Source organism: Gracilinanus agilis, chromosome 6 (genome assembly GCF_016433145.1).
Source record: "Gracilinanus agilis isolate LMUSP501 chromosome 6, AgileGrace, whole genome shotgun sequence".
In the NCBI taxonomy this organism is placed as follows: domain Eukaryota; kingdom Metazoa; phylum Chordata; class Mammalia; order Didelphimorphia; family Didelphidae; genus Gracilinanus; species Gracilinanus agilis.
In genome coordinates, this window is record NC_058135.1 from 129,461,536 (window position 1) to 129,489,142 (window position 27,607).

General features: G+C 37.8%; 1 protein-coding gene across 1 annotated transcript in view; it reads left to right on the forward strand.

Moving 5' to 3' along the window:
- Positions 1-27,607, forward strand: part of FREM3 (FRAS1 related extracellular matrix 3) — a 128,812-nt gene that overhangs the window by 76,990 nt on the left and 24,215 nt on the right. The window contains exons 6-8 of the mRNA XM_044681702.1: positions 21,328-21,477; positions 22,649-22,858; positions 25,827-26,089. Of these exons, the coding sequence (XP_044537637.1) occupies positions 21,328-21,477; positions 22,649-22,858; positions 25,827-26,089 (623 nt within the window). The remainder of the gene's footprint in view (positions 1-21,327; positions 21,478-22,648; positions 22,859-25,826; positions 26,090-27,607) is intronic.

The following is a 27,607-nucleotide window of genomic DNA, read 5'->3' on the forward strand; positions in this document are numbered from 1 at the left end:
GGTGCTTAGACTTAAGGAGAACAAGACATTACATATCAGACAGGTATGCAGGTGGGAGTTGGGGTTTAGTTTTAATCATTTACTTTACTTCATTCCCTACTTCTGCTTGTTCATAGTGAGAAATCTTTCTCACGACCACGTCATTGCATAATTTGGGGGTCGTCTCTTTGGTATTGTTGCTTCAGAACCATAACCTGGACAGTGTTAATACAATCTTTAACAAACCAGACCAAGCGATTAAGAATGTAGGGTTCAAAAGTCAACAGAAGAACAAGAATCACTAAGGGTCCCAGAAGGGTGGGAAAAAAAGTGGTGAGCCATAGAGAAGACTGAAATAACTGCTGATACCATGACTGACCTGTTGCCCAGGCTCTTTCCCTGGAGACTAAACTCCTAAAGGGGGATTATAATACTTAATATTGATAGTAGTGAGGCTCATAACTTGGGGAAGAATTTCCAATACAGGTACCCCAACCAGTAATGGATTGTAATGTTAGACTGACCTTTCGGTCTCCCCAGTTACAAGAAGTTGGTCTGTCTAAGACAGAGGTATTATAGGAGGCATTTAAGGCTATAGCATCATAATAAGGAGGCTGAGCACTCAAGCAAAGCCAGCAACTTTTGGTCAAATTAGGTTGGGAATTGTTAAGAGCCATATAAGAGGCTTGAAGAAGCGGCCACAAGGGTCCTTTAAAGGGCCAGAGGCTATAGTCTCACATCCCCAATAGCTACAGTAATACTGACCTGGCTGATTACAGGACTCTTTTCCGGGATTACTTGCAGGGCAAAGGTAGTGATGTATACAGGGCCCATGTTTTACAGCCATCCCTTGATAGTTGCATCCCCAAATATAGGCAATGATCCTGCACCCAGGAAGGGAAAAGGTTGGGGAGCCTGAGGTAACAATCGTCTAGAGTTCTCCCATTTCCAATGAATAAAAAAATCCATTTCCAAAGTTGGGGGCTAGCAAAAGGGGCTTCATGGGACTGATGTCCCACAGCTAGAATTAATAATAGGTGGAAGGGAAGTGGGGACCTAAGGTTGGGTCAAAACATCATGAGTCAGGCAAATAGAGAAGGAGGCCTAGAATTATGGAAATAAGCATAATCGGCCATGGAGAACAATGGAAGAGGCTTCCTATACCCAGCCCTATCAAAATTGGATGAGAATGGGTACTCAGGGCCCATTGTGATTGTGAGCACAGGGCAAAGGGGAGAGGCTCAGAGGTAATGCTGACAAAACAGCTCCCTTCCAGGTAGAGCAGTTTTGTCCTGTAAGTGCCTGCTGGATCCCTCCAGTCCATTCCCAGGAGGCTTCATTGTCCCACCTCAATTCCCTACATAGTGGGAGCAAAGGAATTTTCTGCATATAGTTTGCCTGAAAAATGTCTAAACTAGAGTGGTACAATGTCCTACGTCGTCTCCCCCCTCCTCCAATCATCTAAGGGAATAGGGCGATGGTTTCAGCCTTCTGTAATCCCTGAGAGGAGAAAGAGAAGCTGTGGGCACAGAGTCTCCAGGGACATGTCTTTAGAGACTGTTCTCCTGGACTGGCTGACACAGGTCACAAGATAAAGGAAATGGACATAGAACCTAGGACTGGGGCAAAAGCTAGAACACCAGATATAAAGAGAGAAAATTTAGTACAAGAGAAACTGATATTAAACCTTAACATTTGGGTATCTTTGCCAACATACTTCATCTCCAGAAATCATTCTTGGATAAGAATTGATCCTTCTAGGAAGTTTGATTCCTAAGTTGTTTGCAGAGTTGACAAGTGATGTTTCTGTTACAGAATATCCTTTTGCAAAGCTCACATTAATAGAACATCTATAAATACTTGAATTATTATTTTACAAATAAATTTCTTTATCTCCCAGATTCTGGAGGAAATCCAGAAAGTTTTGGGTTATAATTCCAAGCTCAAGATCCAATACTTCAATTGTGGTGAACTAAAGCTGCAAGCTACAAGTCATCTATCACTAACTTCATCTACTTCTCAAAGCATGTTCCCTAACAATTTGATAATTTCCAATTATCTACCTAATAGGTTGTTTGGGGAAATGGAAACTTTAATTGTATAATTTGCCTCATGTGCTGATTATGGGACTTGTCACAAAAAACAAACAGGGAAAACATTTCCTCACATCCCAAGGGACACGTAATGAGGGGGCTTCATATGCAGGCCAAAGCTGTCACTGGCTTATGCCATCGCTGTGCCACTCAAAGATCAGTAGTTTAGATGGTCAGAAGAGGTCCAGTCCAGGTTGAGCCCTAGAATTGCCTCCCTAACCATCACAGAACTTTCTCTGTATCACCATTAGATCCCAGAAGCCCTCTCCTTCCTTAAAGGACAAGTCTTACCCATTACAACTTAGAGAAGTCTGCCAAACAGCAGTCTAAAAATAATTTTCCATTCCCTCAAGCAAGCCTTTCACATCCCTACAAGACTGATCACTCAGTTATTCTTACATATTTTGGTAATAATTAACATCTCACACTTTAGTCACAAAACCTGAATTAAGGAACAGGAGTGCTGGATTGAGCAGCTCCATAGTAAATATAAAACAGGGCTGTATTATCTCCTGAAACAGATTTTAGTTGGAACTCCATAACTTACAAATAACTTTAAGTCCTTTAGCAATCTTTCAGTATGTAAACAAAATGAATTTCAAAGTATTTACTCTTATTCCTTTCAAACCTCTCTTTAAAACAGAATATAATAGAATCTCCAGTTTAGTTTCCTTTTACTTCAAAACATTGCTACATAGCTGATCAAATACCATCAAGATTATTCTGATTCATCATTTTTTGTGTCTATTTTGCACTAGAATTCACACCTATTATTTATTTATCCATTAGAAACTCCATCTTTTGAAAATTACCAAATTCTTAGAACCTGTATTATTAAAACCCATACATAGATTAACCACTTTAAAAACTTCTTGTGTATCATGATTACTTGCTGCTAGTTCTGACAGCACATACATTAAAAGAACATCTCATTTGAAATATCCCAAGTTAAATTCTAGAATAAGTTCTCTAACATTACAACTTTTTTTCTGTTACCACAATAAATAAATTACATTGTACCATATCAAAAATCATTAGCAATCCTCAACCCTTAAAATCAATTCTTACATGAAAAATACTTCTAATTGTGGAGTAAAATCTCCCTTTTGTCTTAAGGCTTAATTTTAAGTTGTCACAATATATGTTATTTGCTTTTTATAAATTTCCAAACCATATTTCCTTTGTATTAACTGTCTTTTATTCTCTATAATATCTGCAGTTTCCCTTTTTATTTTAAATTTATGCTCCAATTGTGGTGAATTAGGGAAACCTGAATTTTTGCACAATCATTATTGATGTTATAAAGTTGCTATTAGCTTCTTGTTCATTTTTTCACTTTACAGAGCTAAGCTGGCAAGTCACACTTGATTGGTCACTGTACTTCTCTGAGTCTGTTCACATGAAGCTATTCTACATGTTTATCCTTACCCATAATAATATTTTTTTCTTTAAACAAATTGCATGTTATTCCTTAGATCATGAATTTCTTCTAATACATTACACATGCTTTTAAAATAATTTTATATCCTAGTAAATTACAATGCTGTCCAAATTTTTTATATTCATAATATACTAGATTCTTAATGCAAAAATAATATTATTTTTGAATTACCAAAATTTGAAACCCTAATGTTAATTATATTTTTACCTATTACTTAATATGATGGTACACATCTTAGAGTAACAATTTTACATGTTCATATGTTTTCCCTAAATTCAGTTCGATAAGCATTTTTGGTAAGTCTGATCATTCCCACACTGCAAATCCTAATAGATAGCTTTTCAACATAATTTTTGTGCATTCTTAAATTTAACAGAAATTCCATTTTTAACTAGTAGTCAATGAATTTACACAATACCATCAGTACCTATTCAGTTCCTTAGCAAATATATACTCTAATGGGTAGAGAAAGGTCCATGAGTTTGGGGGAGAATGGGCGACGATTTTTAGCTTCTCATAGCTACTTCCTGCTGAACTGGGGCGGCGTGGATGATTTGCTCTCAACAAATAATTTTCTCACGGACCAGTCTCTGTCTAAAGGGATCTAATTTTGAAATGTAAGCCAATTGCATTGTTCTAATAATCTTTAAGTTAAATTTTTCACTAACATCAGCTTGATTAATGTTAGGTTGAATTCATGGTTGTTTAAAGAAGCTTTTTCACTCTTGGTTAAGCACTGAGCAAGACTGATGGTTTTTATTTATTTTTTTTGCTAGCTAGGAAAGTTAAGCTGCACTTCTATACTTCTGTACACAACTAAGAATCATTGCTTTCTCTCTGAATAAGTTTTTCTTAGATTGCATTTTAGAATCTTTTGTAATTTTCATTAGATATATGTCTCAGTACTTAACCTGTTGATAGAATTTGGTGATGGGATCAAATTTGTCCCTTTTTCTGTCTTTTGATTTCCATGTTCCCTTTCTCATGGCCAGTGAGAAATAGAAGGAGAAATGTTTGACAGATTAGTTTGTTTAACTCTTGCCTTAATAAGAGCAGAGAATAAGATTTCTTTTAACCAATTAAATTATCTTAGAGTTTAAGACATTCAGAAATTACAATGTTATTTTCTGAATTTCTCTAACACCTCTGTCTGTCTTCCCCATTCCTCCGGAATGAATGAAGAAGAGAGAGAGATTTATTTTTCCCAACCTGTAACCCTCCCATTGTGATCACAGACAAACAACATATAACACACAGACTGATCAAGGACACATTTCCCGGGCATATCACACACACTCTGACAATTATAAACCATAAATTATATAAGCTAGATTTTTCTTTTCCTCCTGGCAAAAGATCAATTGTTACAATTCATATCTCCATGACTAAAGAATTCTGTGAAAAAGAATGAGTCAGAAAAGGGTTAATTCTTAACAAGGAGCTGGCTGACATATGATGAATTTTGTTTCTTAATTACCTTTCTTCATGCTTCAATAAGTATCCTAAAATAAATACACTTTTGCTTCTTCACTTTTCTATGAAGTGGGATTCTGATACCTGCCTGAATAATTCCAGGTATGCCACATTGCTGGAAAGATTGATATAGCTAAGTGAAAATTGTTAAAACTTTTTACATTGTCTGTGGCCATCACCAATTGGACTCCTTCCAAGGGAGAAAGAAAAAAACTATGACAGAACTGGTTTTTCTAGCTGAAGCAAAGTAGCCAGCTACTTCTAAAAAGGGGGGCAGAGAGGAAAATTTCTGGTCACTTTTAAATTTGCCGTTTAGTCCTAGAGAAAAATACGCTTTTCCTGGTGTCCTTCTAAGAAGGGCCCAGTGCCCTAATGCTTAATTTTGAGTAGGGGTGGGAGCTTGCTCAAGGCTCCATCCCCCTTTCCCCGGAGTCCTCTCAAAAGGATCCAGTGCTCTTTACTTTCCCCACACCTGAAGTGCGTCCACTACGAGCTTCCTGGGGTTCTGCCAGGGACTCAAACCCTGGACTTCCTGGAATCTAGTTCCACCAGAAACTCAAACTCTGGACTCCCCCTAATTATTTCCTGGGGGACAGGGGGACTCTAACCCCCTGAAGTTCCATATCGAAGCTCCGTATCTTTGTCTCCAAGCTTTCAGACAACTTCCTACCCACCTGTCTTAAAAAGGTGAGGAATTGGACTTTTGCCTGGTGACTTGGCATAGGATGTCCTCCTAAGCCGTATGCCCAGCCAGAGTCCGACTTCCTCCCATACACAATCATACAAACAGTCACACTTCACAGACACACTGCTCACCTCTGGAAGTCGTTATGAAATCTGGGAGAGAACTTCCCCTGTCCCGGTAGTCCTTAGGGGGTTGAATCCAGCTCCGGAGGAGCCCCCATATGTTAGGGTCCAAGTGGATTGCCACCCAAGGAGCACACGGAGACAATGCAATCCAAGCAAAGGGAAGTCTTTATTTCTAGTGCGCGCTAGGGGAACTCAGCAAAGGAGTTCCAAAGCAACATAGTCAGAGTGGAGTTTAAATACATTTTTGAAGCTTTGATCTAGTACCTATGAATAGATTCATGGTTTCAGTTCAGTGCTCAGGAAGGAACAGGACTTTACCCTAGAGAAAAAGACTCATTGTTTTGGTCTGGTGCTTAGACTTAAGGAGAACAAGACATTACATATCAGACAGGTATGCAGGTGGGAGTTGGGGTTTAGTTTTAATCATTTACTTTACTTCATTGGGTGCCCTCTTCTCTATTTCTATGGGGTCTGTCACTCGGGAGGGAACCTTTGGGGTTCCCACTCCCAAGCTTCTTCCCTCACCTCTTCTCCTTCTGTTTCTATTTCTATTTCTATTTCTATCCTTTCTATAATTGTAAGTTAGACCAGAAAGGATCTAGCCTTTACCACTCTTCTGCCTTGGAACCAATACATAATATCAATTCTAAGACAAAAAAAAAATAAGAGTTTAAAAAAAAAAGATACAGTACCTGCTCTCAAGGAGCTTAAACTCTAATAGAAGTTCTATATACCAATAAACACAATGCCAAATAGAGATTTTTCTTAGTGAGTCACATTTCCACAGTGCTTTCTTTGCAACTGCCCTGCAAAAATGAGGAAGGGTTGGTTAGCCCCATTTTGAACCTGAAGAAAGTGAGACCCAGAAAAATGAATTGGCATGCCCATACTCATGTAAAAAGCTGGTACTCAAACTCCAGCCTTCTGACTCTGAGTCTGATGGCTTTGAGGAAATGCATCTGAGGTCTGAGGAGGGAGTGATTAGGTCTAGATGGAAGAGATCAGGGAATGCTTTCCAGAAAGAAGGGAGGGTGAAGATTTTAGATATAGGTATAGTGAGCACAACAACATGATGGAGAATTTCAAGACATATATGTGGAAAGGCACATTATTTAGGGAATAGCCAAGGGAAGAACATGAGAGAAGACAGTGAAGTGAAGTTAGATTTGGTAGATTCATATGCTTCTTCCTTCCACAAGACTAATCTTGCAAAAAGTTCAACAATATATTTGAACAACTTGTTCAGAATGAAAATCTCAAGTCAAACATCTTAATCTGAATGATTACCCCCTATTTTTTAACTAAACTTAAACAACAAAAGAATGTTTGCATATATGCAGAATGTAAGACATGTAATATTACAAATATATAGTCCTTATTGTATAATTGCAGCATCCTTTTCATTGACCCAGGAGTTCTAGATTTCACCTAAGATATTCTTGGGTTTTTCCTTTTGAAGTTTCTTTCAGAAATGATGAATGGAGTCTTTCTATTTTCACTTTGCCCTCTGATTCTAGTAGATCTGAACAATTTTCATTTATGATTTCTTGAAATATAAGGGCCAGGCTTTTTTGTCTTATCACAGTTTTCTGGGAGTCTAATGCCTCTAAAATTATCTCTCCTTGACCTATTTTCCAGGTAAGTTTTTTTAAAATACCAAATAGCTTACATTTTCTCCTTTCTCAATCTTTTGGTTTAGATCTAATATGTCTTCCTTCTCACAGTCACTAAATTCAATTGGGTCTATTTTAGTGTTTAAGGAATCTATTATTTGGATAATGTTCTAGCACTTTCTCTTTTGAGCTACTTGTTATCATCCCCTTTTTTATAAGCATTTATTTCAGTTTTTAGTTCTTGCTTCATTTCTCCTAGTTACTGGTGTTGTACCTGCAAAAAAAATGTCATTTTCCTCCTTTGCTTTGTGGCTTGAAGTTGTTATGAAAGGGCTTTCTCCTTTTGGGGGGGTCTTTAAATTTGTAATCATTTTTTGATACTGGTCAGTGTTTTCTTTGATTTACTTATCTTTCCATTTTTAATTCTTAAATTAGGGCTTTGGGCCAGTGCTGGCTCTGCATCCCTACTGTGCTTTTAGATGAGATTGTGAGCCCTGCTTACCCTGGGTCTCATGAGTTTCTGTAATGAATTAGATTCCCCCAGCTCTTCAAAGTTGAAAATTCTGGATCTGCAAGGCCCTTTCTTGTGTCTCAGGACAAAATGTTAGGAATTTTAAAAGCCCTGGACCCAGGTCTGGGGGAGGGGATTATCCTGGTCTGATCACTGTTATCAATGGTCTAATCATTGCCACTATCCACTAGTATCAGGACTTTCAAAGTCCCTTCCTCAAATACCCTAGATTTATAATAGGAAATATTATAATATAGTTTAATTTTTTTTAAAGACTTAGGAGACATCTCATTATGGTAAGTGCTAGGAGCACAAAGATAGATATGACATAGTCCCTTCTCTCAGAGATCTTTTCATTTCATGGGAGAAGTGGAGAGAGATATGTACACAGATAACACACTTTGTTGTGACCATTATGACATTGGTGGAAACCCAGGAGAGGCATCCCTTTTAAAAAGGATTTACATAGAAAAAGTAGGGAAAAACAAGTTCAGCAAAACTAACCAACACATCTACCATATATGACAAGATATGTGATATTCCTTACCCATAGACTCCCACTTCTGCATGGAAGAGAAGAAATACATGTAGTTGGATATGTAGTTTCTCAGCTCTTCTGTGGGACCAGGCTTGGTTATTAGAATCAGTGCCCAGTTTCTTTTTTGTCTTTCTGAATTGTTATCCTTATTTTTCTGACTCTTCTTATGTCCTTTGGCATCTGTTCACATAATTCTTTCCATGCTTCTCTGAATTCTTCCTATTCCCCATTTTTTTATGGTCTCGGGCATTTTCTATTTATATACCACAATTTGTTTAGACACCCCCCAATCAGTATGCACTTTGTCCCCCTTTGCTCCCCTCTACTCCATTTTCTGCCCATTAAATCCTCTCCCTCCCTTCATGACTAATTAACAGATCAATGCTTCCCTTCCCTGACTATGTTTTGAGGAAAGGTCTGCTCTGGGCTTTCCACCACAACTGAAAGTGATCTCTTCTCATTTCTCATAGCATTTTGGCATCGTCATTATAATCATCATCATCATTGCAGCTGACATTTATATAACACCTACTATGTGCCAGGTACTCTGTTAATATTATTTCAGGGAAAAAATTAAAAATAAAATAAAATAAAGTATATAGGTTTTGAGTGCTAATCCACATATAACCCAGTGGAATTACTTGTCAACTCCAGGCAGGGGGAAGGAAGAGGGGAAGGAGAAGGCATGAATCATGCAACCATGGGAAAAATATCAAAATAAAAATTACCTCAGGGGAAGCTATATGGCATAGTGGAGTTGTGAGGACCTGGGTTCAAATTTGACCTCAGATACTTCCTAGATTCATGACCATACACAAATCACTTATCCCAGTTTGCCTGGCCCTGGCCCTTCTGTCATAGAGCTGTTACTAAGGAAGAAAGAAAGAGTTTAGAGAAAAAAATATATCATCTCATTTGAGGCTCATAACAACCAAGGGGGTAAATGTTATTATTATCCCCATTTTACAGTTGAGGAAATTGAGGCAAGCAAAGGTTAAGTGATTTATCCAGGGTCACACAGCTAGTAAGTGTGTGAGACTCGATTTGAAGGCAAATCTTTCAGATTTCCAGCCAGATTTCCTATCCACTCAACTGCTTTGCAGTGCATGGATTGCTCTCTAATATCAGTCTCATTTTCCCCTGAACCATTGACATCTGGATATATGTCTCCCCCTACCCTCACCATTAAATGGAAGCTCCCTGAGAGAAAATCTGTGCCATTTCCATCTTTATATCCTCAGCACCTAGCAGAGTGTACTGCTAATGAGATTCCTCCTGACCCTTTTTTAAAAATAAAACCATATTATAATATTTCCTATCATAAACCTTAGGATAATTGGAGGAAGCCATTCTCAAGACTGCTTCAAAAAGGTATTAAACAGACCAACCAAATGAAAAGGTTACATTTTTCTGGGTTTGAAAGATTCCTGAGCTTCTTCCCCAGTAAAGTCTCCCCAAGATTCTTCTTGATGTTCTTTGATTCAATACAGCCCAAATAATGAGTTGTCTCAAGAATCAAAGCATTCCCAGAATATTACAAAAGCTGTGTCTGTGGGCACACAGCAAAGGCACACTGGTAACTCCAGGGGCTCTGATGGGAATTATCAGCCTACGATAGACCTTTCATCAGAGAATGGGCACTTACTTCCAACAGTCATAGACTATAATAGACAAGAAAGAATTGATTAAATACTATGCCAGGGGCTCATTAATCATCTAGCCCATAATATATCTAGAAGACCAAGGTAATCCAGGAAGATTAAACAAGGAAGGAGACAAGAAGTGGGGAGCCTGACAATGACAAATGAAAGACGGTTCTAAAGCCAATCAAAAATCAGGAACAAGATTAGCTCTGGGATAACTAAGCCCAATGTTTTATAAGTGGCTTACAGTAGTATAGAGTAATTTAATACTCTCAGTATCTACATTGGGAATGCTTCCCTCTTTAAAGGACAGAAAAGAGTAGAGATTCCAAGGAAACTGATTGCATGTCTAATACCACAAGTACGAGATGATAACTCAGTAACCATCAGATCATAGTATTGCAGATTTAGAGATAGAAAAAAATTTAAGTGCATCAAGACCAACTCTCTCACTTTATAGGTGAGGGAATTGAGGCACAGAAAGATGCCTTGGGCAAGTCTCTCAGCCTCACAGGATTGTTTCGGGGATCAAATGAGATAATGCCTGTAAGGTACTTTTTGCTCATTTTAAAATGCTACGTAAATGTCAGTTATGATTATGAGAGAGGTACGAAAGAAAGGTTAAGTGGTACTAGAGACAGTTTCTGATAGAATCCCACAACAGCATACACTCTTCTATGTCTCTCTTGTTTTTTCTTATTCTCCACACTCACTCGCATACCCAACACCCACACATGCCTCCCTTTCCCAACTTCTCTCTGTCTCTGCCTCTCTGTCTCTCTGTCTCTCTGTCTGTCTCTCTGTCTCTCTCTCTCTTTTCTCTCTCTCCCTTTCTTTTTTCTCTTTATTTCTCTCTCCCCCTCTCCTTTTCTTTTCTCTTTCTTTTCCCCTTATATCTCCTTTACCTTTCTCCCCTTCTTCTCCACCTATTTTTCCTCCTCCCTCTCTATATCTGCCTTCCTTTCTTCCTCTATTCATCTCTTCTCTCTCTCTTTTCCTCTCTTCTCTTTTTCTTCCCCCTTCCTCTCTCTTTTCCAATTTCTCCCTCCCATTTTCTCTTCCTTTCTTCCCCACCCCCATCTCTCTCTATTTATCTCCATTTCCATCTCCATGTCTCTTGGTCATCTCCCCATCATTCGTCTACCAAGTTATCTTATCCAATCCCTCTGGTGTTCCTCAGGACCATAAAGGTTCCTGACTCTTTAGAGAGGGTCTCAAGTATATTGGTTTTGAAGCATAGTTAAGTAGAGAGAAAAAAATTAAAGGAATCAAGGTTCACCTAATAAGAATATACATTTTGGAGTGAGGTTTTCATTGAAGATGGCAGCTTAGATGAAGCAAATCTTAAAACCTCCATACCCTTTCCACACCGAGAAAGAAAACAAAGCATTTCGAGAAGAAAGAGGACCAAATCTAACAACAGGACAGAGCAGGGGGATCCTACTGCTGAACAGCACAAGAGGTACACCAAGAAAAAGGCTTGAATTCTTGAACTGTTGAGTCTGGGAGTATAGAAGGGGAATCCCAGGACCCCTCCCTCACAGGCCGTGCAGAGTCTCCAACTGTCCCTGAAATCTCCGGGGGGTGGGTGCACTGGCCCAGAAAGAGGGCCTTGCTGGCACCAGACTCAAGGAGTTGAACACAGGTACCAGGGAGGTGGCTAGAGGAGAAAACCAGGGAAATATAGCAAAAATGCTTGGAAGATGGCAGCTTAGATGGAGCAAAACTTCAGACCTATTTGCTTTACCAACTGAGATAGAGAACAGAGCACTTCAAGAGGAAATTATTTGACATAATAAGCAAAGAAAGAGTCCTACCAAATTCCTTTTATGACACTAATATGGTACTGATTCCAAAGCCAGCCAGACCAAAAACAGAGAAAGAAAACTACAGACGAATCTCCCTAATGAACATAGATGCAAAAATCTTAAATAGAATACTAGCAAAAAGACTCCAGCAAGTGATCATGAAGGTTATCCATCATGATCAGGTGGGACAGGAGGGCAAGGATGGTTCAATATTAGGAAAACCATCCACATAATTGACCATATCAACAAGCTAACAAACAAAAATCACACGATTATCTCAATAGATGCTGGAAAAGCCTTTGACAAAATACAACACCCATTCATATTGAAAACATTAGAAAGTATTCCTAGAAGGACCTTTCCTAAAAATAATAAAGAGTATATATCTAAAAGAATATACACTTCCATACCTCAAGGGATCAAATATCTTAGCAGAGTAGAACAACACCAATTTAACCTGAAGAGCCCCATCTGACAGACCTGAAACCCATCAGCAAAGTAGGGAAATATCTGCCCCAAACCTGTAAAAACTTCCCCTGGGGGAATGGGCAGATGAAAATAATTTGTTCCAGTGGGCATGAAGACCACTGAAAGAGGCATTATGGAGTGCTCAGAGCTTGGTCAGATGTTGAAGATGCCAAGGACATCCACTGCCTCCCCAGTCATCACCAGTCGTTTTGATTTTTGTCTTGTCAGTGGACTTCAATGAATCTGGAAGAGAGAGTAAGGCTGATGACTGGACAAGTCTTCCTCACTGACATCCAATTTATGCCCAAGTCAAAACAAGTGAGATCAAGAAAAATTATGTCATTGATTCTTTTCTAAAATGAAGGATGAACAACAATAATCCTGAAAAAAATAAATCCAAATGAGACTCAATCATGGGAATCCAGAAATCCATGCTCTCCAGTCTCTCTTTGGAGTTCAATTTAAAAGCATTCATCTCTGTCATCCATTGTATGGAGGGAAGCAATATGGAAAACTGAACAAAGAGTATTCACTCTGGAGTCAACAAACCAAGATTCAAATCCTGATTCTGGTGCTTATGTGACCTTGGTCAAGTCACTTCCTTCTCTGGGCCTCAGTTTTCCATCTGCAAAATGAGAGAGTTGAACTAGAATCTCTCAATCTATCAATCGGCATTCATCATGCTGATTCATTTACTATATAAGTAAACTTTATATTCTTGCTATGGCCCAAGCACTGTCCTAATTGCTGGGACACAAAAATAAAAAGAAGACAACCCCTGCCCACCAAAGAGCTATTGTTCTTCTGAAGGTGAAAGTGGAAGTAAGGAAGTACAGTTAAATAACCATAAAATATATACAAAATAAATAATGTATATAAGTATACATACATACATATATATACATATATGTAATAAAATTACCAAGTAATTGGGGTGCTAGAAAACACTAAAAACTGGGGGCTACCAGACTGAAAGAAAAAAAAATAAAAAAACAGATAATAGAAGAAAAACTACCTTCAACATTGTTTCTAAATACTTCTTTTTTGACTAAACTGACTCTTGAATCAGAATTCCTTCTCTGAATACTCAGTCTCTCAGTAGAGAGAAGGTGTTCTACCAGAGGCTTCATAGAAATCCAAAAGGACCATAAGGATGGTTTATTAGGTATTCACCCATAAGGGAGCTATAACTAGACCTGAGCAGTCGATAAATTATCTTGAGATGCGGAATCTTGAGGATGCCAAATGTAGAGGGTACTGATAGCAATTGCTGTCTTGCAGCAACATAGAAACCCAAGAGTTTGCCATCTAGTTAGCCAAAATAGCTACTTAAAAATAGGAAACATCATTGAATTAATTAATAAGCATTTATTTAATGTGTCATGCATTGTGCTAAGTTTGGGGGATACAAAAGAGGCAAAAGACAGCCCCTGCCTTTAAGGAGCTTACATTCTAATGGGATTATAATAGTCCCCATTTTACATAAGCTGTAATAGAGGTATAATGTGATTAAGTCTCTTGAGGTAGAAAGTGTAAAATAAAATATTATAAAGAAAGAGAATTATGGTATAGCAAGTAAGATAGAAAGTTGACCTAGGAGCCAGGAAAAGTTGGATTCAAGTCTTGCCTCTGACACTTATTAACTATAAAACCCTGTTACAAGTCATTGAACCACTTGATGCTCTAGGCAGCATTGGTGAAGATATGGCACACATGCAGAGATGGCACTCAGGAACTTCTCTGTTCCCCCCTCTTCCCAGCACCCAAGGACATTTTTGCATGCTCCAACCCTCTGTCCAGCCAACCAAAATAAGCACTTTCTCCCTCAACTGTCTCTGGTAATCTGGGGGCTCACAGCTTGAATTTGCCCTCCGGGCACTCAAACTCTGGAAAAGGTTCACCAAGGAGTACTATAGGTTACAGAGAAGATATTGACTTGCATTAGTTGTTGCCACTGTTTATTCCCTTCAGTCATGTCAGATTCTTTGTGACCTCATTTGGGATTTTCTTAGCAAAGATACTGCAGTGGTTTGTCATTTCCTTTTCCAGCTCATTTAAAGATGAGGAAATGAGGCAAGAAGGGTTAAGTGACTGGCTCAGAGACAGCTAGCTAGAAAGTGTCTGTGTTCAGATTTGAACTCAAGAAAAGGAGTCTTCCTGACTTCAGGCAGGGCAGTCTATCCCCTGCACCAGTTTGCATTGGTAGAGGTTTACTCATCGAGGAATTCTCTATATTAATGAAATCACAAGTCCAGTAAATATCCCTATCCCTGAAATCAAATAGAAATCTACCAGATGGTGGGCTATGATGAATTCTTCTCATCTCAGAAGTGACCTTGCCAGAAGCAGCAGCATCCCAGTGCTCCAGAGTCTTTGTCTTGCTCCAATGCTTTCCCCAACTGATGACATATTTACTCTGATCCTAGTTTGCAGCATTTAGCCTGAGTGTAAAAATTCCTAGTTATAACTCATCACTCCAACTAGGCTACATGTTGCACTGTTGTCTGAGGACTCTGGACCTGGGTAGCTGCTCCCCAAAATACTGGAATCATCATATCATTCCTCCCCTACCTCCCACCTCACCCCAGCCTTAGTCAAATCTCATTTGCTTATAAGCTCAAACTTACTATTCTGCCCAGAATTCTGAAGGGCAGCTCCCCACCACCATCCTCCAAAGGAATTAGAATGAATCATAAACTTCAAATATTTGAGGGAGCCCAGCTCTGTTATCATTGTTGTTAGTTGTAGTTTTTGTTTTCCAAAGGACAGTATTATAGAAAAACACCGAATCTGGAAACTAACAACATGGGGCCAAATTCTAATTATTCTCTGTTCAATCCAGTGATTTAAATTCAAAATCAGAATAAAATAAGAAATTCATAGTCCTTCCAACCTTTAATAAAAGGAGATCTATGTAACAATAGTATGGAGAGAATACCATCAACTATACAGCACTGATTCTCTTGGGCATGGCTCCCATGTTCCTATTTATGTCATGGTGCCTCACCTGGTCAGAAGCATGGGTCCAGCCTGAGGAACTCTTCATGCTGACTTTTCTACATAGGTGATCAAGAAGTTATGTCAACATTTAGTCCCCTAGACTGGATTACGTCTTAAGGACAGGTTCATTGAATCTTTTAGGGGAAAACTAGCTCTATGAGTCAGAGTCCTTAAAAAGAGGAATTCTTCCCACATACTTCTTACTGCCTTGGATACTCTCCAGTTTTCCCATTCATAAAATAAATGGCTTAGGTGAATTATTTCTAAGATCCATTGTAGTTTTATATCCTTTATGTGCAAAATAAAAGGAGAGATAGGAATAAGGACAGGGAAAGGGGACTAGGCTTGGGATTTCCTTGGTATAGGGAACAACCAGATGAGGAAACTTCCTCTACTATTACTGATACTTTCTCTTCAAGTTATAGTCTTAGAGAGTAGCCAAAAACCCTGAGATGTTAAGTGACTAGTCAGTATGTCCATTGGGACTTGAGCTATATTGCAGCTATAATAATCTAAATGGAAGAATAGGAAGAATTTCCTGAGATGGAGAATTTTGCTATATTTGAATGCATTGCCAAAGGAAGTTATATAATCTTCTTAGAAGACTTTTAAGAATAATGCACAAAAAATATTTCTGGAGTGATTTAATTATATCATAGTCCAGCCATTCCATTTTTATAATAGTAGAGGCCCACAAATTTTAAATTACTTGCCCAACGTCACATAGCTTATAAGGGAACTAAGATTCTAGTCCCTATGTTTCTGGGATTTATTTAATATCAGAGATGATCTTAGTTCCTTTAAAGTAGCTCTAGGCTCTGACACGTTAAAACCATCAGTTTCTGAGAACTGCTTATGTTCATTTTTAGTATTCAAAAGAGATTACTATCTGCCTCTGTTTGACCTCATTGTTAGGTAAAATGGCTATATGTCTTCTTACTAATAAAATGTTTTATTAAAACTAAAAGTGAACATCAATAAAAACAAAACTATTTTACAGGTATTTACATTTAAATTCATTCATTTCAACACAAATATGTTAACAATTTTTCACTTATTCCCTGTAAGTTTTTATAAGTTTGGGGTTTTTTAAATTAGTTTTATTGGTACTTTTTGTTTTTACATCACAGTAATTTCTAAAAACACCCTTCCCTTCCTTCCTCCATGTCCCTCTTTTTTTTTTAAATAAGAGGAATTTTTTTTAATGTAATTCACAAATGTTTATAACACTGTGCTCTAGTGAGATCTCTCCATCTCCACTGAGATGAGGAAAGAACATTTCATTATATGTTCTTCAAGACCATTACTGTTTTTTTCAAGTATTCAGAGTTTGGCTTCCTTTCAAGGAGATTTTCATTTACATTGTTTGAGTCATTGTATATATTGTCTTTCTCTTTCTATTTATTTAATTCTGCATTTGTTCATACAAATACTCCTGCATCTTTGAATTATTTATATTCATCACTTTTTATGGCCCTCATATTCCATTCTATTCATTTACCATAGTTTGTTCTGCAATTCTCTTTTCCATCACTGCAATTTTTTTCTCTCCATTCATTTTCATTCATTGTTCCTCCTGTAGATATAGTTAGTATATAGTTCATTCTGGAACTGGTTGTTTGTTTTTTCATTTTTTCATAAATTTTTTTCACACTTCTTTCTCTTCTTCCCATTTGTCTGTCTTAATTGTTCATAGTATTCCATTATATAACTATATCACAGTTCAATTTTGTTTCATATTTAGGTTGATTCTACTTTTTTGTGGTCACATGATGCTGCTATGAAAATCTTTGAATAAGAAGCCCTTTTGTGTTTGTTCTTATAATATATATTATGCTATTACATACAGCATGATCTCCAAAAATACAGTTATTGGGTCAAAGATCATGGTTGTTTTTTAATTATTTTTACCACATAGTGTATGACTGTAATCAAAAGCCATTCCAGAAATTTGCAATTCCATGACTAAGGATGGAGGGTACTTGTTTCTCCAACAACCCCATCAACAGTGAGTTTCGAGTACATAGTAAATACAATATAACTATTAGCTATTATTATTTTTAATTTCTCTTTAAAAGCTGAAAATCTTGTCGAGTATTTTTAAGGCAAAATTGTCATTTCACATAGTAGCAACACTAAGCAAGAAAATCTCTTGCAGTCTATATGTTTATATACAGAAACTAAAAGGCAGATAGTGTGAAGACAGTGCCAAGCCTTTGATGTAGGCTTTCTCTAGGCATTCATACAACGAAGGTTTTGTAAGAGATCCTCAATCATCTTTGAAGGACATTGGATTCCATATCTTTGTCATATTCTCTGTGGAAACGTGATCTCTCAATATAGGGGGCAGAACAAAGAATCTAATTGTTCATGAGTGAACTTTGAAGATAGAGATGCAAATATCTTGCTATTTCATCATCAAGCTGAATTCTCAAAGAAAGGGGACTGCTGTCTGTTCCATGATGAAATCCCAAATGTGAATTAAAAAGTATCCCAAAAAAGCAAAAGGGTGGAAGAGGGTTACCAGGTAGTAAGCAATTTCAAAGAGGAAAAGCCTATCAAAAAACAATGTTAATAGCACTGAAGTGAGCAATGTGATGATAGAGTATCAGGTCCTTCAATAAGAATTCTTTCAGGTACTGGGGGAGTAGAGAATGGGGATAGAAGCCGTGTGTTTGGAGTTTTGTAGTTATGTGGTCCATGGTTAAAGGGATAGTTCTTTTATTAGCAATACTTGAAAGGCAAAGGAAGGAAGAGAATAAACCAATCTCAAATAGCTTCCTTTGCAATCACTGTTCCCTTTATTAATCCAATGCATTCCCAGATAAACTACTTCCCTTCAATTTCTCCCCACCCTGTCCCCCTCTTTGGCTCCAGGTAGAGATTCCAAATAATAAAGCTACTTCAATAAATTGCAAAGGCTACTGGGACAGTCATCACAGGGCAAATTTCAATGATGACTTTCAGCATACCTTCTAATGGAAAGGAAGGATATAAAAAATGAGCTCTCAGGACCTGACAGAAAATGATTTCCTTTGGCCCAGGGAACAGTTATAAACCAGAAAACTATAATCTCATCTTAGGCTTCTGTCCAAAGAAGTATAATGGGCTGGGTTTGGGGGAAATGAATTGGAATTAACCCATTGAGGGTGTCACAGAGAGTTGAGCGCCTGGGGAACTGGAAAGTTAAGTGATTTGTCCATAGTTAACATATCTCAGAGACAGGATTAAATCTCAGATCTGATCTCCATGAGTGGAGAGAGTTTCCATACTGGGCATTCCCTATACAAATAAAATCACTGGATTTGAACCAAAAAAAGTGAATCCTGGTGATAGGGATGGGAGAAAATGGGAGAAGGAATGAGGTTTCTTGTGACTAAGGAAGAGAGTATCAAGAAGGAAGGAATATTCAACAGGGTCAAATAAAGAATTCGGAGAAGCAAAGAGGAGAATTACAGAACTTTACATCTCTCATGTGCTGGACTCTGTGCTGGATGCTTATTGTTTGTCAATGATGAATTAGGTATAGTGCTATGAAAGGCAAGACAGCATATTATAAATCAAAGGATGATAAGGGGAAGAAATGATAGCAAAGGAAGAGATAGCTGGCCACTACCTAACTTCCTTATTGCCAGAAAGTGGAGACATTGAGAAAGCCTTTTTGACTGGTACATTTTGGCAAGATTTCTTCCTTTGAAGACTTTTTTTGAGGTAAAGATTTACATTAAATGATGTAAATTGAGTTAAAAGAACCCAAAGAAAAATATAGGACAGCAAAGTGATACAGTGGATAGCTACAACTGGCCTAAGTCAGGAATACTCATCTTCCTGAATTCAAAACTGACCACAGACCACTTAGTAGATATGTGACTGTGGGCAAATCACTTTACCAGGTTTGCTTCAGTTCTTCAACTCTAAAATGGGGACTTGTTGGAAGAGGAAATGGCAAATCTAATACTTCATATGGTGCTGCAATCTAGCAAATGTCTAAGGCAGGAATTCAACCCAGATCTTCTAGACTCCAAGCCCAGTACTCTATCCCCTATGCCATATTACCTCTTATTTGGATTTATGGACCAAACACTCAATCAAGAATTTACTGGAAAGAACAAAGCAAAACTGAACACCAGGACAATTATGATTAAACTTCACTCCTTCACAAGTTAACAAAAAAGGTAGCTCAGTGGAGAGAGAACCAAGCCTGGAGACAGGAGGTTATGGGTTCAAATGTGACCTCAGTCACTTTCTAGCTATATGGCCCTGGGCAAGTCACTTAACCATTTGCCCTGTGGTTATCACTCTTTTGCCTTGGAACAAATAGTATCAATTTGAAAACAGAAGGTAAGAGTTTGGTTTTTTTAAAGAGTTAAGAGGAAAGAAGAAAGAATGTAAACTCCTTGAGGGCAGGGATTATCTCTCTTTTTTGCTCATAACTGTGATTCAATCACTTAAACCAAGGCCTAGCACATAGAAAATAATTAATAATTATATTATGATAATTACTATTATTCAAAATAATTAATAATAAATGTTTGTTAACAAATGTTAGTGTTAATAACAATGTTAATAATAACTGTTAACAAATGTTTGTTGACTTGACTTAAAGAAACAAAATTGAACACTATGAACATGACCAAAGCTGGCTCTGTAAAAGAGTTGAGAAAATGCAACTATTTCCCTTCTTTGCAAAGTTTGGGGGAACTTTGGGTATGGATTATTGCATATTCTATGAGATAAGATTGATATATTGGGTGGTTATACCAATGGCTTTCTTCTTTCTTTTTTTAAAATATTTATTAGAAGGGAAGGGGGGGAGGGGAAGGGGGCAGCTGGGTAGCTCAGTGGATTGAGAGCCAGGCCTAGAGATGGGAGGTCCTAGGTTCAAATCCGGCCTGAGACACTTCCCAGCTGTGTGACCCTGGGCAAGTCACTTGACCCCCATTGCCTACCCTTACCAGTCTTCCACCTATAATTCAATACACAGAAGTTAAGGGTTTAAAATAAAAAAAAAAGAAGGGAAGGGGGAAGAATATTCAGAGATTAAAATCATATAAAAACATATCAATAAAAAATTCCCTAAAAAAGCACAAAATAGCAAAACCCTCATTCCAACACTAGGTCTTGTGCTCCCCACTTCCCTCTCATCCATAATTTGGCTTTCATGATAATGGATACAGACATCAGGGTTCACCTTCTTCCAAAAAACAAATGAGGAACCTACCCACTTCCTAACAGAGGTGATGGATAAAAACATACAGAATGAGACACATTTGTGTGGACATGAAAAATTCAAAAATTTGTTATGTTATACTAAGTATATTTGTTACAAGGATTTCAAGGAGAAATAAAGTGGAGTCAAAGTCATGGGGAAAATATTCTTAATTAATTAAGTTTTAAAGAAAAAAAAATTTCTTTAATCAAATTAAATAGTCCAATTCTGCCTCTATCTATGTGCTTAAAAAGTAATGCATGAAGGAAAATACCTTACTTCAGAGATCTAAATTAAAATGCCAAATATGAGTTTTCCTAATCATAAGGAGAGATTTTCCTCTTAGATATCTCTATAAATTCTCTCTCCTATTACCCTGCAAATAATTGCTGTGCTTAAAGTCTTAGAACGGTTTTACCAATTTCCCACAGGGAAATTACCAGTACAGAGAAAACTATTTTTTTTCCTTAAAAGGATGAACTCATTAAAACCAAATATGAATGACATGTTAGCCTGGTTTCATTACATACTGCCTTATGGAAATACAATAACAGCAAGTGGTATTTTGTCCATTTTTTAAATCCATCCAATAGCCACAGTATGTAAAAGAGAACCTGGCCAGCTACTCTCAGCCTGCTACTGGGATCAACACTGAGAATCACCAACTGAAGAGTCTTGTTTCAGAGGCAAAATAAATCTACAGGATTGAAACATATCTATTTTCTCTCCCTGTCTCTCTAGAACCTGTTCTGTATTTTGGGAACACTGAATATTCCGTTGATGAAAGCGCTGGTTCTGTAGAAGTTGGTGTATGGAGAAAGGGGACTGACCTTTCCAAACCAGCCACAGTCACCATTCAAACCAAGAAGACAGAGCCAGTGTCAGCAGAAGGTGAGAGAAAAATTAAAAGGAAAAAAGAAAAAAATGGGAAAAAATAATAAATGGTCTAGCCTTATGCATGGGCTCAATGACATAGGCCAGAAACAGTGTGCCAAGTCTTCATGGAAGTAGAGTGGGAAGAATTAAGGACTTGGAATCAGGATGATTTGAGTTTAAAGCCAGTCTCTGAAACTTACTATCTATATGGTGATGGATAAGTCACCTTACCTCTGAGCTGCAATTGGGGATAAGGCAAACATTGGGCAAAAAAGATTAAGTCCTGGTTTGTGGTATAGAAGGAAGGGCCAAGTTGGGACAAGAGCCAATATAAACCATATAAATTAGTAGAGTAAATTAATTAATGAATAAGTAAATAGATTAATGAAGAAATGAACAAGTGGATGAATGAGTGAAGTCAGATTGGTAATAAAACATCTATGGCGCTGAAACAAGTATGAAAAATAAGTAGGAGAACAGATATTCAGACTAGACCAAAAGAGAGAGAACAAAAGATAAATTCAAGGAATGCTTCCTGAAAATTATGGAATAAGCTTGCTTCTGGCTAGACCCTATTTACTTTGATGAGGGATGTTTCTGTAATTTGTTGCTCCATCACTAGGGGATTTTTTGTTTGTTATTGTCTGGTTTTTTTTCCCTTGATGTTATAACTTGATACCTATTTTAATTACTAGTAGAAAAGCTGACTAGATCAGATAGGTCAAATTACAAAATGATTGAAGAAAACTTGGCTGGGGAATAGTCCAGACTTTAGAGGCAGAGGCAAGTTGGAAATATTAAGCCAGACGCCTGGCAAAGGTGAGTGATGGAAACACTATCAAATATAATGCAGGTCCTCAAAGGACCACAAAATACCAAGGGGAAAAGCCTTTAATTTTAAATGAAAGTTGCCTGCAGAGCCTGTGCCCCCATCAATCAGAGTTTTGTTGCGATGCTTGGAACAGGATAGCATTTAACATATTGATGATGATGATATGCTTGTGTAGTCCCTGCAGAGCCTGGTGAGCCACCTTCTGCAGGAGATCAGGCCAATGAAATATTATTCCAAGGGACCAGAGTGCAGAAAAGAAGGGTAGGCATTAGGAGACTATTTGCCCTTCTCAGAAAGGACACTAATTTCAATGAATATTTGCAGCCTCACTCATGATTCTCACTTTACTGGCAGCTGGCATGGATTATGTTGGTGTGAGCCAAAGCCTCGACTTTGCACCTGGAGTAAATGTGAAAACTTTCCGTGTGACTATTCTGGATGACCTGGGACAACCTGCCTTGGAGGGCCCAGAGAAGTTTGAATTGGTTCTCCGAATGCCCATGGGCTCGGTGGTTGGAGAACCAAGCACAGCTACCATTATCATCAATGACACTATCACAGATTGTAAGCAGAAAGTCTAAACTCCTTTTGTTTTCTTTTCTTTTTTTAACTCATCCAAAAGTTACAGAGAGATCACCTGGAATTAGAATAAGTTGCTTTGGGCTAACGGATGAGTATACTAATATTTTTTGTATTATGCTTTTATATGAAAGCATGCTAATGTGTACCTGTGTGTGTCTCTAAGTAGGTTCCCCAGAAGCCCAGCCCCTATACCTCATTGTGGCACAGAGAGAACACTGGGTTCTACAATGTTATGTTGGTATATCCTAAGTTCTGGCAGGTCCTACTATGCTATACTTTGGCATGTATAACCCAGTGGAATTGCTTGTCACAGGGGAGGGAGAGAACGCAAATCATGACACCAGGAAAAATATTTTTAAAAAATAAAATTATATTATGCTGTGCTTGGGCCTGTGATAGAATGCATGTCCCATCTGAGAACCCTACTCCCTAAGCCTGCAGAAGCTCCTCAGTTGGTCAGCACACAGCAGCAAATTGTGGGGCCACAACTCTCAAAAACCATAGGATTAGGGACAGTGAGGTAGTACAGTGGATAGAGCATCAGGCCTGGAGTTGGGAGGACCTAGGTTCAAATCTAGTCTCAGACACTTTCTAGCCATGTGACCCTCAACAAATCAAGGACCTCAATTGCTTAGCTCTTGCCACTCCTCTTAGATTTGATACTAAGACAGAAGGTAATGGGGATGTAGACTTGAAACTACCACACCAATGCAACTATCAACAATTTGGAAATAGGTCTTGATCAATGACACACGTTAAAACCAGTGGAAATGTGCATTGGCTATGGGGGGGGGGTGAAGGGGAAAGTAAGAGTGTGAATCATATAACCGTGTTAACTTTTCTAAAAAATAAAAATGATTAAAGGGAAAAAAAAGACAGAAGGTAAGGATTTTTTAAAAAAAAAAAATAAGATCATAGGAGCATAGTTTTAGAGCCAGAAGAGATCTTAGAGACCACTGCATACAGTCCTCTCATTTTACAGATGAAGAAACTGAGGCACAGATATGTTAAATGGCTATTCCATGATCACACAGCTAGTATCTTAGGTGGGATTTGAACCCAGGGCTCCATGACTTTAAATCATGTAATTTAACTTCATGCTGAATCCTTTTTTCTCTTATAAGGATTCTAATCTACTATCTTGGAGGACGCATTCACACTGAAAAAATTGCAGACCCTAAAGGTGTCTAAAGCTAGACTATTAGTACAAAAATTTGAGTTCTAAACTTTTTGGACACTAATTGTGTGACCTTGAGCAAATCAGTTCACTGTTACAGGACTCACATAACCTCCAAAGCACTTTAAATCATAGACTAGGTAGAGTCTGGGATCTTCCTTTGTGATAGCAATTCCCTTTCACAAAGTTACCCATGCTGACAACACCACAGACCTCTCACATGGCCTCTTTTTTGTTTTTTTTTTTGTTGTTTTTTTTTTGGTCAATAAACATTTATTAAGTGACTATTGTGGGGAGGCATTGTGCTAAACAAAGAGGATGTGACAACAAAAAAAAGGCCAGTCCTTGCCCTCAAGGAGCTTGCAATCTAATTAGGCTATTATCTGGCCACATATAGAGACTATGTTGTTGGGCATTTCTACCTTCAAAGAGTCATGATTTACAAAATTATGTAAAGTGTTTAGGACACTGGAAAGCATAAAGATATAATTACATAAATGTTAGTTTTTGCTGCTCTATAATTATAATCATAGCCTGAGGGGAAAATGCCTCTCTAATCAATCAATCAACATTCATTAAGTGCCTAGGAGCAAAAACAATCACTAATCTCAAGGAATATATATTCTAATAAGAGAGAGAATACATATAAATTAGAATAGAGTAGATGGAAGGTACCTTGAGAGGCAATGGCACTAACATCAACACCAGGAGCTATGCTAGGCACTGAGATTACAAAAGGGGGAAAGAGATAGTCCCTGACCTCAAGGAGTTGATCTAAGGGAGAAGAAATATCAAACAAATTTGTACAAATAATCTCTGTAGAGAATAAAAGGGAGATAGCAGGTGGAACACACAAGAATTAAGAGGGGCTCAGAGAGGTTTCTTATAAAGGATGGGATAAAATATAGTTCTCCAAAATGAGCTTTACTTTATACTAGGAAATTATAGCTCAAAAGATCATAGATAGATTTGGAAAGAACTTTAGAAAGTCTAATCCATCCCCTTCGTTTTACAGATCTATAAATTATTCAACAAGCACTGATTGAATGCTGGGCGCTGTCCTAGGTACTAGGTATCAAAACAAAAAATAAAGTAGTCTCTACCCTCAAGGAACTTACATTCTATTTGGAGGAAACAACATGTATATAGAAAGCTAAATGCAAAATGTAAATCAATTAAATCCAAGGTCATTTTGGAAAGAAAGAACTAGAGATCCTGGGGGAAAGGCCATGAGGAAATGAGACAGCATTTGAACAGAGATCAAAAAGATGCTAGGACTTCTGAGGGACACAAGGATCAATCTATCAGAGGTGTAGAAAGGAAAGATGGAAGGTCAGGTGAGGAATAGATGAGGCCCAGTGAAGTTAGTCAATTCTCCCAAATCACACAGACACCAAACAACAGCTAGGACTTGAAACCAGGTCCTCTGGTTCCAAATCCAGCCTATTCTCTTATCTCTGAACTGGACTCATTTTTTTTAATGTTGTTTCACAAGATTATTTCAATTCAACAAACATTTATTAAGTCCCTCCTGAGTGCCAGACATAGGTTCTGGAAATATAAAGGCAAAAATGGAAATGTACCTGCCTTCCAAATGCTTGCATTCTCCTGGCATTCTTACATTTTTAAGGCACAAAAAACTCATGAAATATTGAGGCTTTCTTAGTGATTTGAAAAGACTGGTGACTAGAGATCAGCCATACCAGAGAGCCCCAACCAGGCTGGTGTATGAATGAATGACTGAATGAAAAAGTTTGGGGTATTCTCTTTCAGTGCCCACGGTTCAATTCAAGAAGCCCTCTTACACGGGAAATGAAAAAGATGGGCAGGTCAGAGCTGTCATCTACCGAAATGGAGACATTAGCCACAGCTCCACGGTACGCTGCTACACACGCCAGGGTTCTGCCCAGGTGGATGTGGATTATAAGGAAAGACCTAATACAGATGACTCCATTGTCACTTTTCTCCCAGGTAAGAACTCTGGGTTCACTTTGATCCCAGAGATAACACAGAGTAGCTGCTGTTTTGGTACCAAAGTAGGAAGTGGGGGATATATACATACGTGTGTGATGTGTGTATATGTATATGTGTGCATCCATATAGGTATAAATGAATATATATATAGTCTACATAATAAATAATCTACAAAATAAATAAAATTACATCATAAACAGTCTACATAATCAATCTGGATTATATCTAAATATAAGTTTTAGTATCTTAAATATGCATGGACAAAACTGTTATTTTGGACAGTTATCTATAAAAGTGGTCTTCAATTTTTAAAAACTGTCTAATTCTTTCAATAAAAACAATTCTGAGTATTTGCCACCAAGAAAGCATGTTTACTTACTTATGTTATACTTTTTTGTATTATAAACTCCCCCAAAAAACAAATTTGTATTATAAAACCAAAAAATGAAAATTTAAAAAGATGAGAGAAAGATCAATTACTCAAGAAGAATTTATTAAATAAATACTTACTATGTACCAGGCATTGTAATAAAGTGTTGAAGCCACAGAGAAATAGCAAAAACAATCACTAATCTTAAGGAACTTATATTCTATTAAGAGGGAGAATATATATATATATATGTATATACACATATACATATATATATATATATATTAGAATAGAGTAGATGGAAGGTAACCTGAGAGGCAATGGCACTAACATCTAGAAGTACCAAGATAGGTCTCCTGGCAAAGTTATTAATACTTAATCTGGGGCAGGAGTGGGAGGCTGAAATTGAGGGAGTAAGGTGCAATGGACAGAGAGATAGTCATGCCTGGAGACAGGAAGTCCTGGGTTCAGTCTGCCCTCAGAAGTATCCCAGTTGTGTGACTCTGGGCAAATGACTTAACCCTAGTTGCCTAGTGCTTACCATTCTTCTGCCTTGGAATGGATACTCAGTATTGACTCTAATACAGAAAGCGAGAGGTTTAAAAAAAAGGAAAAGAAAGAAACCAGGGATTCTAAGATTCAGAGCATGGGAAGGAAATCTTTCCATACCTGGGAAAAGGCATAGAGATGAGGGTGTTGTATGAAAAAAAAAGCAGCAGGAAGAAAGAAAATTGGAAATATAGGAAGGGGCTAAGGTATGAAAAATTTTTAATTCCAGATAAAGAATTTGACATTTTATCCTGGGTGTCACTCATAAGGTATCACTGAAATTTACTGAGTAGACAGACCTATTTTTTATACCACTTTCACATCTCTATGGAGGACCAATTGGAGAAGGGAGAGACTTGACAAATGGAGACCAATTAGAAATCTCTTGCAATTATTCAGATAAAAAGTAATGAGGGTGGGGGCAGCTCAGTGGTTCAGTGGATTGAGAGACAAGCATAGACAAGAGGTTCTGGGTTCAAATGTGGCCTCAGACATTTCCTGTGTGACCCTAGACAAGTCACTTAACCCTCATTGTCTAGCCCTTACTGCTCTTCTGCCTTGGAGCCAATCCTTAGTATTGACTCTAAGATGGAAGGTAATGGTTTAAAAAAACAAAGATAATGAGGGCCTGAACAGAAGTGATGGCCATATGGTAGAAAAA